General features: G+C 42.9%; 1 protein-coding gene and 1 pseudogene across 2 annotated transcripts; both read left to right on the top strand.

Moving 5' to 3' along the window:
- The window catches only part of LOC103544262 (spliceosome RNA helicase DDX39B-like), a 137,279-nt pseudogene that overhangs the window by 95,345 nt on the left and 24,111 nt on the right, over positions 1–17,823 (top strand).
- On the top strand, positions 13,294–17,089 carry LOC103543603 (putative HLA class I histocompatibility antigen, alpha chain H). 2 transcript variants are annotated; one of them, XR_011530033.1, is made up of 7 exons: positions 13,294–13,597; positions 13,936–14,205; positions 14,447–14,722; positions 15,329–15,604; positions 15,729–15,836; positions 16,276–16,308; positions 16,658–17,089. XR_011530033.1 is itself a non-coding variant. In XM_070585738.1 (6 exons), the coding sequence occupies exons 3-6, from the start codon at positions 15,463–15,465 to the stop codon at positions 16,660–16,662; spliced, it is 288 nt and encodes a 95-aa protein (XP_070441839.1). In that variant the 5' UTR covers positions 13,936–14,205; positions 14,447–14,722; positions 15,329–15,462; the 3' UTR covers positions 16,663–17,089. The 2 variants fall into 2 exon arrangements, 1 of the variants encoding a protein (XP_070441839.1); XM_070585738.1 differs by lacking the exon at positions 13,294–13,597.

Raw genomic sequence — 17,823 nt, 5'->3', positions numbered from 1 at the left:
CGTACACGGAATAAAAGTAAATGAAGTTATTAACAGAATCTGAAAAAAAATGCCCGGGTGATTCTGCAGCCAAGGCAGTGGCTTTCAACTCTTAATTTCTTCCCTTGAGCTGGGCTTTTTGTTTCAGAACAAACAACTCAGTAACACGAACTCTTACATATTCCTGGTAAAAGTTTAAATTGGAGCAAGCACTTTGGAAATCAAACTAGCATTATCTATTATGGTTAAAGTACACACCCGATATAACCCAGCAATCCCACTCCTGATCATACGCTCTGGGGAATTTCTTGCCTATGTGCCCCAGGAGAGAAGTACACTAGTGTTTACAGTGAAAACTAGAATAACTACATATGTATCAATAGCAAAATAAAATTGTGGTATAATCATAAAATGTAAGACTTCAGCAGTAAAAATGAAGGAACGACAGGCTCACACATACAGGATAACTTTCCTACATAAATCTGAGTCATGAAGAATCCATGCAGTACAAGTTGACCATACAGGAAGATCAAAAACAGGCAAAACTAAACACTATTTGGTTTGGGAATATATACATTTACTGTAAAATCATTAGAGAGATTCAAGAGAATAGTAAACACAAGACCAAGATAGAGGTTCCATCTGGGGGATGGGATTGGGGAGGCGCCCATGGTGGCTTCATAGGTTCTGTTTCTTACACCAGCGGTGGGTGCCCAAGTATTTGCTTGGTGATAACTCTGTAAACTGACACTTTTCAAACTGCAGCTTGTGAACCATTTTTTTTTCTTTTTGGGGAGGAAGACTGTCCCTGAGCTAACATCTGTTGTCAATCTCACTCTTTTTGCTTGAGGAAGATTGTTGCTGAGCTAAAATCTATGCCAATCTTCCTGTATTTTATGTGGGATGCCACCACAGTGTGGCCTGATGAATGGTGCTGGTTAGCACCCAGGAACCGAACCTGCGAAACTTGGGCCACCAAAGTGGAGCACGTAAACTTAAACACTATGCTACCAAGCCAGCCCCCTGGTTAATTTTTTTAAAATAAAAAAGAAAAGAAAAAAACAAGGTTCATTGCAAGAATTCTTAGCAAGAACTACCCACATTGGAACAAAGGCACAGACGATGTTATTAGCCATGTGTGAGAGAAGGCTAGGATGTCATAAAAAATGCATTGACTAGAAATAGGACATTGGATCTTTTATTCAGTGGCATCTCTGTAGCTTTTCTGGTATACCATGTTCAATCTGATGTCAAGGTCAGTCTATCTTCAGAAGGATATGATGTGTTAGTTACATTTAACCTCATATAGAACTGAATTAACTACTTTTACGGAAGTGGAAAGCACATTGTGATCAATATAAATGAAAGTGGAAAACCTTATAAAGGGAACCAATGATAGAACAGAAACTGAATGGAAAACACAATAGAGCTGCTTAAAAAAAACTTTAGAGGCACATGTGAGCAGTGCTTTTTAGAATCACCTTGGTGTCCAAATCACTTCTACCAAATCTCATTCCAAAACACAGTGAAAGATATTTAATTTATTATAGGATGTCAACTGAACTTCAGTTTTTGGAACACTCTGTTCCTAGATTGGAGTTAACCGTTTCTGCCTACTGCGTCGCACTATGGGGGATCAGAATTCACCACCCCAAAATGTTTCTCTTTGGCATAAGGATTATTTTTGGCCTGTTATTCTTTTTAAAAACTGAAGACATAGGAAAAACTCTGAAAATCAAGTAGAAGTTACCCCTTGTAAGAGACACTTGGATTTGTAAGGGAAATCTCCATTTGTAAAGATATCTCCCTTTCTGTACCACGAAGAAGGCTAATGAACTTATCTCTAGAAACTTTTATCAATGCAGAAGGCAAGGACTTAAATCTGCATGATAACTTTACTCTTGTTTACTGTGCTTTTCTAGTAATCTCCTATAACTGACTCCCACGACCCCAACGTCCTCCTTTGTCTTTAGCTGAAGATGATATTTAAGGTGACAGCCATCCATTCTGGCTGAGTTACCCAGTTGTCCTGGGTTTCTCCCATGTATACATGCTATTAAACTTGTTTGATTTTTCTCCTGTTATTCTGTCTCCTGTTGATTTAATTTGTAGCCCACACAGAAGAACCTAGAGTGTATAGAGGAATTGTCTTCCTCTCCTACAGTTTGGAGACTTGGACAGGAAAAAATTTCACTGGCTGGTCGCTGCTCACTCCTGGACTACTGCAGCCGAGAGATCCTGGACCTCTGACAAGAGTGGCAGGAGATGAGTTCTTACCATGTCTGTCTCCCAGATCTCTGCCTGCAGGGTCCAATGGAAACAAGAGTTTTGAGTTTGTTTCCTTTTCTAAATTTAGATTAGCAGGAGAAAATATTGGTGAAGCTAGCTTCTTGGACTCAGTGACTCTAGGATCTGGTTTCAGTACTCATTGGCTATTGATCCTTTTCCTGCCAGAAATAGTCACTATTTTTCCTTGTCTCCGCCTTATTTTGTCTATAAGCCTGTTTTCTGGGAATATGCACATGAGGTGAGAGCTATTGCTGAGGGAATCTTAGAAACCAAAAAGGCTGCAAATTTGGTGGGCATGGGTAGAGTAGTTAAGAGCCATTAGGGTGCTTGCCACCTCAAGAAGTCTCCCGTGAAAGGATAAGCTGGGTCATGGAACTAGATAGATGCCACAGGTCCCCCATCAATGTCAAGAAAATATCCGTGCAATGACGAGGTACTCTGTAAAACCACACACATTGTCACTGATTAGTTTCCCCAAGGAACCCAATGCTGGGTTTAGAAGCATTGAACTGTTTTTCCAAATTGTTCTTCTCCCTTTTTCTATGTTAAGCGGATGAAACCACCGACCACCCTGAAGCAGACCAAGTCTTACTACAAGAGCTATGCCTATGACCTTTGCCTCATTTTTAATGCTAAAGTCTCTTGGGGAGGAGCTTAGGCCCTAGTACATAACCTGCTGTGTGTGTGGAAGCATGTTTTCCAGCTGAGCCTGCACAAGTGAATACCCACCTCTCCCTTTTGAATATTCATCCCCCATCCTAAATGAAAGGTATCTGCTTCCCTTTGTTTAGGGATGCCATAACTTTGGAAATGATTCCTCATGGTCTCATATTTGCTGCAAATATACCTTACTTTGCGAGACAACTTTACTTCTGGTGGAGAGTCTGACTTAACTCACCAGGAGGCAAATCCAGTTTGGTTTCAGTAACAACATTCCCCAAACCCACAGCACCTCCCTCCCAGGTACTAATTTGGCTCCGAGAGATCCAAGGCTTAGCTGAACCTGTTAATGTGCATGTTAGATGAGGTTTCTCCTTTTGTCTTGTTCTGTGTCTTGGGAGCTTGGCTTTGTGACCTCTCTGGTCTCTGCCATCCAGAGGATGCATGTATCAGCAAACATCTTGGTGCCCAGCCAAGTAGACTGGGGTTCTGGGACACACTCTTTTTGTCCAGCTCTGTCAGCTTTCAGAAAAGTTTGTCATAAGCGGCCCCAATTGCTTTCATAAAAGGCCCTTTGTTGTCTCAACCTTTGCTGCTTATTGTGCAATGACGGCCTTTGTTTTCTTTCACTATTTTTGGGAGTAAACTTTCTGGATCTCTTTTGTGGATGTCTCTTGCATCCATGGTTAAGCTTATTGGTATGAGTTGCTATTAAGATCCTACTCAGGGCCAGCTCCATGGTCAACTGGTTAAGTTCGCACACTCCGCTGCAGTGGCCCAGGGTTCAGATCCTGGGCGTGGACATGGCACCACTCATCAGGCCACGTTGAGGTGGCGTCCCACATCTCACAACTAGAAGGACATGCAACTAAGATATACAACTGTGTACGGGGGGGGGTTTGGGGAGATAAAGCAGAAAAAAAAAAGATTGGCAACAGTTGTTAGCCCAGGTGCCAATCCTTAAAAAAAAAAAAATCCTACTCGTCCATGTGGCCAGATGATGGATCTATTAAATTGGAAAAACTTCTAAATTGGGAAAAAACATGTGAGAGCTCTCATCATGATTGTTTATTGGTAGTTATAAAAAGACCAAATTAAAAAAAGGAAATAGAAAAAAATATATTGAGTAGCCTTAAGACCCTTGCTCAGATTACAGTTAAAGTGAAAAAATGTAAAAGTATAAGTGCTGATAAGATTCTAAATGTTGGAATCTTTGAGCTAATTTTATATAGAGAGGTTATATCAACTTTGCCTGAGTATATTTTAAAATGATTGGGAATGCTTCCCCTGTCCAAAATTATAAGACCAAGACCTATTGATAAAGTCCTAGTGAAAGCTGAGATTAGAGATATGAGTTGATGGAATTTCGATGAAATGTTGTAGAGAAATTGATATATTTATGGACTTCATGGGAAGTGATTGTATCTCTTTTGCCTGATTGTGTTATAGGTTGTATTGTGGGGATAAATATTGTGACTCACTGGGGAACATTTCCCCTGCCTGATTGTAAGACAGCATATAAATCATATAAATTTGCCCTTCAGACAATGTCAATTAAGCATAGCAAAGGGAAATCAATAGGGTTGCCTGAGCCCACACTGTTTGAGACAAAAACTAGAGGGTAATATCAGGTGCTAATCAAAGGATAATAAAAGCCCCCCCACAAGGTATATTGCTCTAGGCTTAAATGGTACACTTAGAAAGGGGGCCTTTGTTAAACACTTTGTACGGACTTTTAAAGGTGTGATGCTTTGTCCTGAGGTTTTAGGACACAAAATGTTGTGATTCACCTGTTAAGTTAAAAATTTCCCAAATATAGGGAAACAATTGGAAAAATGTAGCTGGAAGGGGGCAACCTCTTTTTGTGTCATTCAGGCTGTAATCTGGTTCTTTGAGGAACTGGAAGCAACTGTCTTTGTCTTTCAAATCTCTGCAAGGCTGGAGGTATATTTCTAGAAAGCAGTTCAAAGTTCACCTGTCTTTTCCCAATCCCAAAGCCTCCCCCATTCCTCCCAAAATGCTCCTAGATGTTGACTGACACAAGAGATTGAGACGTTAGAAACTGATAAGGCAAATATGCCCCAGAAACTCCATCTTGAAGAAAGCTTGAGTGCTTTCTCTGTGCCTTTATGATGTAGATTTTCTACTCCCATCTTCTCTAGGACCTAAAGCCATCCTTTGAAATGCAAATGTTTCACAGAAACTAGTGTATTTGTATTGCACCTGATTCATAACAAAAATTTGGGAAGCTAGAAGGTCTATGTGTCTACTTGCTTGTTCATGTGTGTCTATATGTATGTTATGTATGTGTGATATTTTGCCTCTGATGGTATGGCCAAAATTAAGAGCTCTGTTTAATTGGCTTAAAGGAAGCACTTAGATTATTTCTAAATGTAATAAAAACGAACCCAAATGTCTTTCAAGTTAATGTGAGATGAAATAATCTTTGGTAAATGAAACCTTATTTAAGATTGTTGGTTTGATTAAAATGGACATGTTCTCGAAGTTATCAACATTAGATGTGTTGCAGACATGCAGCCTTTATTCTACATTTATTGGTCAAATAAGTTGATGTTATCTTTATTACAAAACTCCTTAACAAAAATAATAACTTAAAATGATAGCTGATTTTGTCTGGTTTCTCAAAGTCTTTATAGGCCATCTAAGTAATTATTGGAAACAGGTAAACTAAGTAGATGTGGAAAAGATAAGAGTGTTGGGTGAACTTTTTAACAATAATTGTGTGTTATGAAATGTGTATTTAAGATAACTTCCCAAATCTCTCTGGTAACTTAAAACGTTGAGGTTTTTCTGGATTAATTTAAATGATGAAAATTCACTGACTATCTAGATCATTTCCAAATAAGACAAAATATTAGACACTAATTATTAAATATAGGTTTACCTACTTCTGGCTTCTTATAACAAAGAAATTAAAAAGTGGTAAAGAAGCTTTGTGTTTTATTAAAAGATCTTACTATAAAGTAACATGTTTCTAGAAATTATAAAAGTGTTTATAAACTTGTCAAGCCACAGAAAGCTAATGTAAAAGAAACTTTATAATTGCTTACTTAGTTTTCACTTAAAAATTATTTTCTAAGGGTTAAAAATTCTAATGTATGATTAAAGCTACTAAAAATTAAGGAAAACATGTTGGTATTCAAGGATAGTAAGATATATGTTTTCAGTAAAGAAAATATAAAGAACAGAAATATTTTGGTTTGGTTGAGAGATAAATTTGTCCAAAAGTACTAAGAGGAGAAAAAGAAGGCATGGGACAAATTCTGAATGTAAAAAGAAAGTTATAAAAGGATTCTGAAGGAGGAACCCTGAGAAAAGAATTGTGCATGGTCAAGTTTGCTAAAATTAAAATGAATTGAATTAAGTAAATGAGATTTAATATCAAATTAAGCTAGTGAAAAACTAAAATTTGTTTTTTCCTCTCTCTTAAAAGGATAATTTTCTTACACTTTTAGTCTGCTCTTGGTAAAGAGATTATGAAAGGTTTTTCCTTTGAGTGGTCTACCAGAAGGATAGGAATTTTGTGTTTTATCAAAATAAATTTCCTGTATTGTTTTTATCAGGTCTTTAACTGCAAGTGCTAAAGTTTTTCTTACAGCTATTTAATCTTCTGCATTTGCCTAAAAATCTTGAATTGTCACCATGGTTAAATGGATAAATGGATAACTAAGCATTGTTTCATAGGGACCTATGATATTGTGTGGGTAAATGTATTGATATAAGTATTTTAAAAATTATATAACATTCCTAAAATTCTGATCTGTCTTGGTTATCAGTCATAATTCTAATTATGATCTTAAATTGTTGTATATCACAGAAATAACCAAGTTTCCTTGTCAATTGTTATTTTTTTAAGTCTTTTATAATTTACACAGTTATTGTTTTACTCTGATGCTTTTGCAAATATGTTTCATCTTCAGAGAGATTCATAAGCAAGACTCTGACACTTAGTGTAGAATACAGGTTTCTGATAAACTTTCAGATCATAAAACTGAAGTGGGTAAAAAATTACAAAGCTAATGAAGAAACTGATGACTTCACGAAACTGCTAACAAAAGATCAAGATCAAGAGTTGACTATATAGGACTGAATGAACTAATAAGGATAATTATAATGTTTATAAATTTTTTGAAATATTGTTCATGTTTTTGGGTTTTTTTTTTCAGATTTAAGGAAATCTTTTTATCTTTTCTCTCAAGCTAACCATGACTTATAACAATTTGGTATATTATATTTTTGTAAGAAAATTGAAATATTTTTAATTTTCTCCCCACCTGATTACTCCAGAATTTAAGAACTCTTAGTGAGTGAGTATTGTTATTTTCATGGCAATATAGTTATTTGCATAAGTTCAATAAGAATCTGTTCTTCTTATAACAGGACACAATTGGAAACATTGATTTATATCAGCAAAGCTTTGACTGGAATGTCATATTTGAGAGAAACATGCATAGACTCTGATATGACCAGGTAGCTTTTGAGAAACAAAGATCAGACTTTATGGAATAAAGTGACTTGGAAATATTGGCCTGGTACCTTGTTTACAGGGTTCCCAGCAACCTTATCAAGTAAATAAAGAAGGTTAGTTATCTGGCAGGTGCGAGGAACCTCAATATTTTGGGGAACTTCAAAAGAAGAGAACAATTCACTCAAACATATAGGTATTGCAGGCAAAGTCTGATGACAAAGTCCTTGGCTTGGCTTTCCTGGCCTCAAGAGGCCTTTAAAGTTCAATCTGAGATTCCTTATAAAAGGTTCTAGCAAAACAGATTTAAAAGAGCCTATATGATCAATTCTACTCTTGCTGTACTTGTGTAAATAATTGGGCCAAATTTATTGAAATTAGACTTATTTTAAAAACCAATCAGTCTTAGTTTGGCTATCTTTGGTAAAAATGAGATTAACTTTAGAGAGAAAAATTATGTTTCAGTGAAAACTATAATACACATTTGTGGACTTTGACTTCTAATACTCAAAGAATTAACAGACTATTCTGTTAATTGTGTTTGAGGTTTTTGTTTTCTATCTGTAAACTTGACTGGATCCTGAATTTTTCTAGTCTCCTAAAATATCTGGCTACAAATCTCCAAACTAATTTTTTCAATCTTTTATTTGAAATCATTGAGAATTGAGACCACCCTTCTTCCTGAAGCCCTGCAAACTGAAGCTGGATAGCTTGATAGAAACTTTGTAGAGATCACCAAGATAGCATGCCTGTTGCTGTGTAAGCCATTCAAAGCAATACCTGAATGCCGGATGACATCATCAGAGGCATTTCAAACTGCAAAAGATGCTTTGACCCTGACATCTAAAAATCTTCTTGACTAGCTGCCCCCTGGGCTCAGAAACTGGTCAATAATTTGCTCCAACCATTAACCTTATTTTTCTTTTTGTTTCCATAGAAATTCTTCTTATTAAATACCTGATTGCTTGCTCACACAATATAGGCCTAACTTTGGGAGCCCATCTACATCACTGCCTCCTGAAATGAATTTGACTGCACTGATCTATTATCGGTACTAAGAAATGTGTCCAGTGAGAAGGAACAATCTACCACTCAGCTTCTGGACTATAAAACTTCTTAAAGTTTCAAAGGTGAGAGTGTAGAGGATCAGATTTGGCCACCCCAAAATGTGTCTCTTTCGTATAAGGATTATTTTTGGCTGGTTATTTTTTTAAAAATGTCAGACATGGGAAGAGCTCTGAAAATCACGTAGAAGTTAGCCTTTGTAAGAGACATTTGCATTTGTAAGGGAAATCTCCATTTCTAAAGGTGCCTCCCTCTCTGTACCAGGAAGAGGGGGGATGATCTTATCTCCAGAAACTCTTATCAATGCAGAAGTCAAGGATTTAAATCTGCATAACTTTACTCTTGTTTACTGGGATTTTCTGCTAATCTCCCATAACCGACTCCCCCCAACGCAATATTCTCCTTTGTCTTTAGCTGAAGATGATATTTAAGGTGACAGCTAGCAATTTTGGCTGAGTTACCCAGTTTTCCTGGGTTTCTCTCATGTATGCATGCTATTAAACTTGACTTTTCTCCTGTTATTCTGCCTAATGTCAATTTAATTTGTAGCCCAGCCAAAAGAATCTAGAATAGGTAGAGGAATTGTCTTCCTCCTACACCACCAAAATTGTTGTCAGAATGCTAAGCTAGGTGTGTAGACTGAGGTATGAGATTCACATTTTTCTAATTGAACAGCAATTTCATTAGGCAACTATCTTTTAAGATGATGTTGAGTAAGAAAATTGGCATTTTAGCCAATTCTTAACAAACTAAATTTGAAACTTCTAAAGAAAAACAAAGATAATTATTTTAAAGGCATTATTGTTATGGCATCCATGTCTTAAAATTATTTGATCTACCTACTATATGTTCTCAACTTTGTTGCAACTTATTGAAGGGAACACTATTATTAAAGGCAATTGCAAGAAAAACTTACAAATATGGTTGTATCTCCTTTCTCTGTCTCAAACTTTTAATCATTATTTTCCAAAAGAGAAATGTAGAGCATTAAAGAAAAAGAATCAGATAGAAGTAGTATTGATTTTTACAAAATCCAGAGATAATATTTATTTAATTTTGTTTTTCTTTTTTTTTTCAAGGTTGCCCCTGAGCTGACATCTGTTGCTAATTTTTTTTTATCCTTCTTCTCCCCAAATCCCCCTAGTCCTTAGTTGTGTATTTTAGTTGTATGTCCTTATAGTTCTGCTATTTGGAATGCCACCTCAGCATGGCTTAATGAGCAGTGCTAGGTCCATGCCCAGGATCAGAACTGGCAAAACTGTGGGCTGCCAAAGTGAAGTACACAAACTCAACCAGTCAGCCATAGGGCCAGCTACTAATTTTGGTTTTAACATGCTTCTAGAGGTATAGGTTAATTCCCTCTTCTTGAGTGTGGGATGCACTTAAGGACTCACTGCTAACTGACAGAATAAGGCTGATGGAATGGTGTGTGACTCTGGGTCTAGGACATAAAACACATTGCAGTGTCCATCTTGGTTGCTCTCTCTCTCTCTCAGATCACTTGCTTTGGGGGAAGACAACTACCTAGTCATTAGCCAACTTATGGAAAAGTCCACATGGCTAGGAACTGAGGCCTCATGGGACTATCCAAGAAGGAAATGAAGGGTCTTCCAACAGCCATATGAGTGAGCCATGTTTCCTCAGAATCCTCCAACCCCAGTCAAGCCATCAGATGATGCAGCCTTGGCTGACAACTTGACTGCAACCTTGAGAGAGGCCCTGAGCCAGAAGTGCTCAGGTAAACCTCTCCTGGATTCTTGACCCTGGGAAACTCTGGGAGATAATACACATTTGTTGTTTTGAGCTTGTAAGTTTTAGATAATCTGTTATGCTGTGGTACAGAACTAACAAAATGTCCAAAGAGAGAGTGAGTTATTGCTCTTTAACTTTTGTTTGCTCTAAATTACTTCCAGTAGTCCCCCTTATGCATGGTTTTGCTTGCTGCCATTTCAGTTACCTGTAGTCAACTGTGCTCTGAAAATATTAAATGGAAAACTCCAGAAATAAACAATAAGTTTTAAATTTTGTGCCATTCTAAGTAGTGTGATGATATCTTGTGTCATCTTGCTCTGTCCCACCTGGGATGTGAATCATCTCTTTGTCCAGCATGTCCACACTGTATATGTTACCTGCCCATTAGTAACTTAGTAGTCGTTTTGATTATCAGATCAACTGTCCCAGTATCCAGTGCTTGTCTTCAAGTAACCCTTATTTTACTTAACAATCGCTCCAAAGTGCAAGAGCATGTATAAGAAAAAACACAGTATATATAGGGTTTGGTACTACCTGAGGTTTCAGGCATCCAATGGGGGTCTTGCAGTGTATCCCTACAGATAAGGTGGACTACTGTATAAGATATTAAATATGTCCTTTGGTTTTAAGTTTTAAGAGAATTTCCATGGCTAACAGACAGGATGCATTTTATTATCATTCACAACAATCTATTTATTTGACTTTCAATTTCCAATCATGACCCAACTAAACACAAAGGAAGAACCAGGTCACGCTGGCAGGTTCTGTGATGGTCCACAGCAGCCACCTCCTGGTTATTCACCTTCCCCCCAGTTAGTCTGTCAAACACTAATGTTGGTGCTGCTGGGAACGGGTTCTCTAGAGGTAAATAAGGTCTCAAATCAGTTGACCTTAAGACAGGGGGATTCTCCTGGGTGGGACTGTCCTAAGCAGATGAGCCCTTAAAAGGACTGGGTTCTTCCTGAGCAAAGAGATTCACAGTGTGAGAGGGATTCAATGCGAGGGACTTTCTCCATTGTGGGCTTTGAAAATGGAGGCCACATGGCAAAGAATGCTGGTGACCGCTAGGTGTTGGGAGCAGCCCTCCCCAGGCTCCTCAAGGAAACAGGGACCTCAGTCCTACAACTACAAGAAACTGGATTCGGGGCTGGCCCCGTGGCTGAGTGGTTAAGTTCGCGCACTCCACAGCAGGTGGCCCAGTATTTCGTTGGTTCGAATCCTGGGCGCGGACATGGCACTGCTCATCAAACCACACTGAGGCAGCATCCCACATACCACAACTAGAAGGACCCACAACGAAGAATATACAACTATGTACCGGAGGGGCTTTGGGGAGAAAAAGGAAAAAATAAAATCTAAAAAAAAAAAAAAAGAAAGAAACTGGATTCTACTAACAACCTCTGTGTAAGCTTAAAGGAGGCTCCTGAGCTCAAGGTGAGAACCCAGCTTTGCGAAACCCTGAACAGAGAACCCATCCACACCATGCCTGGATTTCTGACTAAGGAATTGTAAGCAAACAAATGCATGTTGTTTTGAGCCACTAAGTCGTGGTGATTTGTTATGCAGTAACAGAAAACTAATACACAGGCTCACTGTGTATTAAGCACATAGCATTTTTTCCACATGAATGAATTTATGAACTGATATGCACACTAGTTGCTTAAAATAAAATCTTTCCTAACTTTTTTCTATTTTTCATTTTATGATTTTTACACAATGAAATTAAATTTTAATGCAATCATACTTCATTCATTCATTCAACAGCTAATTTAATGCCTATGTACCAGGAATGGCTTTAGATGCCGGACACACAACTTTGACCTAAACAGCCCAAAGCCCCTGTGCTCATGTGTGTTGCATTCTAGAGGCTTCCCAAGAGTGAGACGGAGCCATTGGGGTGTTTTAGTGAAGAAATGACACCTCCTGACTCAATTAGCAGGTTCACTGACCCCTGTGGGGAGAATAGCCCATGGGTGGCAGGTGAGAGGGTGGGGCTGGTGCCACAATTCAGGAGTGAGAGGGTGGTGGAGACTAAGGGGAGAAGGGGGCCTGAGGGGTGAGAGGACAGAGAGAAGGGCTGGAGGAGCAGGGGTGAGGAGAAGAAGCAGAGGGAAGGAATTCTAAAGCAGTGGAGTCCTCAGATTTAAACATATTGTTTCAAGGAACTTTAAATATATCTACAAGCCTGGCAGGGTATTCTTTGCATTTGGTTTGTAATTCATGCTGTGGGGCTGCCTAAAAACTAATTGCCTCCTTATATTAATCAGTTTGAAAAACAATAATGTCTCCAAAAAATATGCACACTTGCTTAGATGTGAATTACTTATAAAAATACGCAATAGATGAGCACTTGTGAAGGGCATTTTGACTGCAATGACAACTTGCAACTTAAATTTGATTAACACACAGTAACAAACTGTGCTTCTGTGAGTGACTCTGTAGTGAAGACATGTCAGGGACTCACAGGGACAAACGAGGGAATGAAGATCATTTTGAAATACAACAACCTGGAGTCACAGATATACTGACTGGAAAGTAACACTTAAGAGCTTTATGAGTCTGACTGCAGCGCTGTTTAGACACTTTGATATACGAAGGGGCCTAAATCACTTCTTTCACAGATTAGATTCCTGATATTCAGGGGTTTCAAGATGGTGTTACCCACTGTAGTTAATGAACAAAAAGGAACCCGGTCTCTATGAGAACCTCTGTCTGGTGTTTTCAGGCACATTCTCTCCAGGTTTACAGAGAAAACCCCTGTCCCTCCATCTCTATTCCCACGGCGAGCTCACTCTCTGGCGTCAAGTTCCCTGGGGGTGAGTTTTCTTCTAGAAGAGTCCAGGGAAGAGGTCAGGGTGAGAGGCAGGGAATCCAGTTCAAGGAGAGGGATTCCAGTAAGAGGAGAAGGGGCTGAGCCCAGCCTGGGGGTCTCTCCCTGGTTTCCTCAGACAGCCCCCGGGCCAGGACTCAGGGAGACGGTGTGACAAAGAGCTCTCGGTGCAGGAGGAGAGGGGTCAGGGCAAAGTCCCAGGTCCCTGGCCGAGGGTCTGAGGCCTGAGGGCAGTGTCTGGGGCGAGGAAGCTCAGCGTCGCGGAGCCCTGGTCTCCCTGAGTTTCACTTCTGCTTCTCACAATCTGCGACAGGTCCTTCCGCCTGGAGACTCAGGACGCGGCCCCAGTTCTCACTCCCATTGGGTGTGCGATTTCTAGAGAAGCCAATCAGCGTCTCTGCGGTTTCTGGTCAAAAACCCTCCACGGACCCGCCAGGATTCAGATGCTCCTCAGACCCCGAGGATGAGAGTTTTGGCGCCCCGAACCCTCATGGCGCTGCTGTCGGGGGCCCGGGCCCTGACCGAGACCTGGGCGGGTGAGTGCGGGGTCAGGAGGAAACGGCCTCTGCGGAGGTCGGAGCGAGCGGACCGCGCGGCGGGGGCGCAGGACTCCCGGGGAAGGCGCTTTACCGCGGACCCAGACCCAGACAGCCTCCCCCCACCTCGGTCCCGCCGCGTCCTGACCCTAGCCCCCGTCCCCCAGGGCCCCTCGCCCCCTCCTGTCCCATCCCAAGTCTCCACCCTTCCCCTTCTGTCGCCCCTTTTCCGTCTCCCGAGTCCTCCCCTCTTCCGCCTCCCGGCCCCATCACCCTGGGACCCGGGGACCCGCACCGGGAGGAGGGTCGGCCGGGTCTCAGCCCCTCCCCGCCCCCAGGCTCCCACTCCATGAGGTATTTCCACACCGCTGTGTCCCGGCCCGGCCTCGGGGAGTCCTGGTACCTCGAAGTCGGCTACGTGGACGACACGCAGTTCGTGCGGTTCGACAGCGACGCCGCGAGTCCGAGGATGGAGCCGCGGGCGCCGTGGATGGAGCAAGAGGGGCCGGAGTATTGGGAAGAAGAGACGCAGCGCGCTACGGGCCTCGCACACTCTTTCCGGGGGAACCTGAACAATCTGCGCGGCTACTACAACCAGAGCGAGGCCGGTGAGCGACGCGGGCCAAGGTCCAGGTCACGACCCCCTATCCCCACGGACGGGCCGGGGTCTCCCCGAGTCTCCGGGTCCGAGATTCACCCTGAGGCTGCGGGACCCGCCCGGCCCCCAGACCCGGGAAGAGCCGGCGGGGACTTTCTGCGGTTTCCTTTTAAGTTTAGGGTTACTCACTCAGGTGGAGTTTGGGCGGGACGGGGCCAAATGGGCGGGGCTGACCTCAGGGGTGGGGTTAGGGTCTCACACCCTCCAGCTGATGTAAGGCTGCGACTTGGGGCCACAAGGACGCCTCCTCCGCGCACCCTTTCGGTACGCCTACGACGGCGCCGATTACCTCGCCCTGAACGAGGACCTGCTCCCCTGGACCGCGGCGGACACGGCGGCTCAGATCTCCAAACGAAAGAAGGAGGCGGCGGGTAATGCGAAGTACTGGGGGAACAACCTGGAGGGCACCTGCGTGGAGTGGCTCCGCAGATACCTGGAGATCGGGAAGGAGACGCTACAGCGCGCAGGTGCGAGGGGCTAGGGGGCCTCTGGATTTCCCTTTGGGCTGGGGGCCTCCTACAAGGAGGGGAGGAAAATGCGATCGATGCCTGAGCACACTCATCCAGTGGGTTACGAGGCTGAGTCGGCTTAGGTTTTCAGATCGGGTATCGGACAGTGACTTGCCCAGAAGGCCTGCCTTTCTCTTAGTGACAATTAAGGGACGCAGTCTCTCCAGGGATGGAGGGGGAAACCATCCCTGAAATAACTGATGAGCAGTTCCCTTTGACTCTGGCGGTGACTCTGGAACCATGGGACTCTCACTCTCAGGCTTTATTTTGTAATGTGTTTGAGGTCTGATTCCAGCTTTTCTGAGTCACTTGGCCTCCACCCAAGTGACATCGCTATTCCCCCTTTCGGAGACCTGCCTGCTACTGTGGGCTGTCTCATTTTGATTCTAGAAATTTCCAAAGAATAGATTATCCCAGAAGCCTGTGCCCAGGCTGGTGTCTGGGTTTTGTGCTTCTTTCCCCCACTCCGCTTGTCCTGTCCATTCTCAGGATGCTCACATGAGTGCTGCTTCAGTGGCCCAAGGAAGATGTAAATTTCTTGAATTTTCTGACCCTTCTCTTCAGACCCCCCAAAGACACACGTGACCCACCATCCCATCTCTGACAGTGAGGTCACCCTGAGGTGCTGGGGTCTGGCCATCTACCCTGCGGAGATCACCCTGACTTGGCAGCATGTCGGGGAGGACCTGACCCAGGACATGGAGCTTGTGGAGACCAGGCCTGCAGGGGACGGGACCTTCCAGAAGTGGGCGACTGTGGTGGTGCCTTCTGGGGAGGAGCAGAGCTACACGTGCCGTGTGCAGCACGAGGGGCTGCCTGAGCCCGTTATCCTGAGATGGGGTAAGGAGGGAGGTGTGGGCTCAGAGCCTCTTCTCAGGAAAATCAGGAGCCCTTCTGGAGACCTTCAGCAGGGTCAGGGCTGAGGCCTTGGGGTCAGGGCCCTCACTTTCCCTTCCCTTCCCAGAGCCATCTCATGAATCCATCATCCACATTTTGGGCATCGTTGCTGGCCTGGTTCTCCTGCTGGTCACTGGAGCTGTGGTAGCTGTGATCTGGAGGAAGAAGCACTCAGGTGGGGAGAGCATGTGGTCTGAGTTTTCTTGTCCCACAGTGACTTTCAAGTCCAGGTGGAAGTTTGTCCTGCCTCGTTAATGGGAAGTCCCATCCATAGGCACATGTGCTTTCCTAGTCTCAGGCCCTGTTTGCTAACACTTACTCTTTATTAATGTACATGTAATAACGAAGGACAAACATCACCATGATGAGTCTGGTGATGGGGACCTGATTCCCAGCAATCACAGGACTGAGGGGAAGGTCCCTGCTGAGGACAGACCTCCTGGAGGGTGGTTGGTCCAGTCCCCACGCATGTACTTTCCTCATGTTTCCTGATCCTGCCCTGGGTCTGATTACAGTTCTGGAAACTTCCCTGGGGTCCAGGACTAGGGGGTTCCTTTAGGACCTCACGGCCCTGCCTCCTCCCTGGCTTCTCACAGAATATTTTCTTCCCACAGATGGAAAAGGAGGGAGCTACGCTCAGGCTGCAAGTAAGTACAGAGGGGGAGTGATCTCTAAGACTCTTCTGATAGTGTAGACAGGAGCCCATGGGGGAGCTAACCCACCCCGTAGTTACTCCTTTAGTCTCATCTCCTGTGGGCTCTGACCCCATCCTGTTTTGTTCTGCCCTAGGCTGCAACAGTGCCCAGGGCTCTGATGTGTGTCTCATAGCAGCTGAGACTCTGGAGGCCTGAAGTGGGGAGAAGTTGGGGCAGAGGGGACAGGACTGGGTTATGGGGATTTTTTGCTTGGGAAATTTTGAGCATGCAGTGGGCTATTCAGAATCTCACCAGTTACAGCAAGTGACTTAAATTTGTTCATGATTATTTTCTTCTATAGCGTGAGACAGCTGCCTTGTCGAGGACTGAGTGATGCAAGATTTGTTCCTGTCCCAATCGCCCCATTGTGACTTCAGGAATCTCTGATTTCTCTTTCGGCCAAGGGTACCTGAATGTGTCTGTGTTCCTGTTAGCATAATGTGAGGAGGTGGGGAGACTGGTTTCCCCCACGACCCCCTCCCCACACTGACCTGTGTTTTTTCTCTGATTGATTTTCCTGTTCCAGCAGAGCTGGGTCTGGGCCAGTTCCATCCTTGTCTTAACTTCTTGTTGCCCTGAGCTGCAACTTCTTACTTCCTTATTGAAAATAAGAATCTAGGTGTAAATTTGTTTTTTTCTAATTCTTGCCGGGAGGGATTGATGGTTTGATTAAAGGAGAAGATTCCTAAAATTTGAGAGAAGAAATAAAAGGAAGCACTGAGACCCTTCCAGACACTGATGATTCATTCACCTGATATTGGTTGTGTGCCAGATGTGTGACAAAATATTTTTGCATCTGGGGAACATCATTGAAGTGAAAACAGACAGAAGTTGCTGGCCTTGTGGAGCATACATTGTAGTGGGAAGGATCAGACTATGAACTATAAGCATAGTAAATAAGAACAGTGTTTACGTTAGAAGGTGGTAAGTGCTATGGAAAAAATGCAGTGGGGAAGGCGATGCAGCCCCCCAGTGTCCACTTACTTCATGGACCCAGGTAACCACCTCAAGGAGCACACCAGGTTATACACTCATCAGTTCCAATCTCCTTCCAAACCTGAAAGGGAGTTCTTGTGATGGACATCAGCATGTCCTACTTTAAAGCACCCATCACATTCCCATAGTGTTTTCCACTGGACCGAGCCCCATATGGGCATTCCTTTAGTGGAACAGGTTTCTGCTGCCCTGTGCCTGACCATTTGGCCTAGCTGTTGACCACTGCCCATGAGTTGGTAGAAACCAAAACATAGGGGCTTTTATCATTCTTCAATTCTTCCATCACTGCTAGAAAAACTGTATTCAACTAGGCTCAGCAAGGTGATCTGTTTTTACCTTTCTTGATCGGAGGAGTGACTTTCCAAAGAGGATGTTGTCTTTTCACCTTGAAACTGTCATCTGTAAGCTAAGCAGCTCTTTGTAGGTTAGTTGAGAGCTGTTCACAGGGCACTGTTGAAGTGATGATAGAAT

Source organism: Equus przewalskii, chromosome 19 (assembly GCF_037783145.1).
Source record: "Equus przewalskii isolate Varuska chromosome 19, EquPr2, whole genome shotgun sequence".
Taxonomy (NCBI): Eukaryota; Metazoa; Chordata; class Mammalia; order Perissodactyla; family Equidae; genus Equus; species Equus przewalskii.
This window is presented reverse-complemented; position numbering and strand designations above follow the sequence as displayed.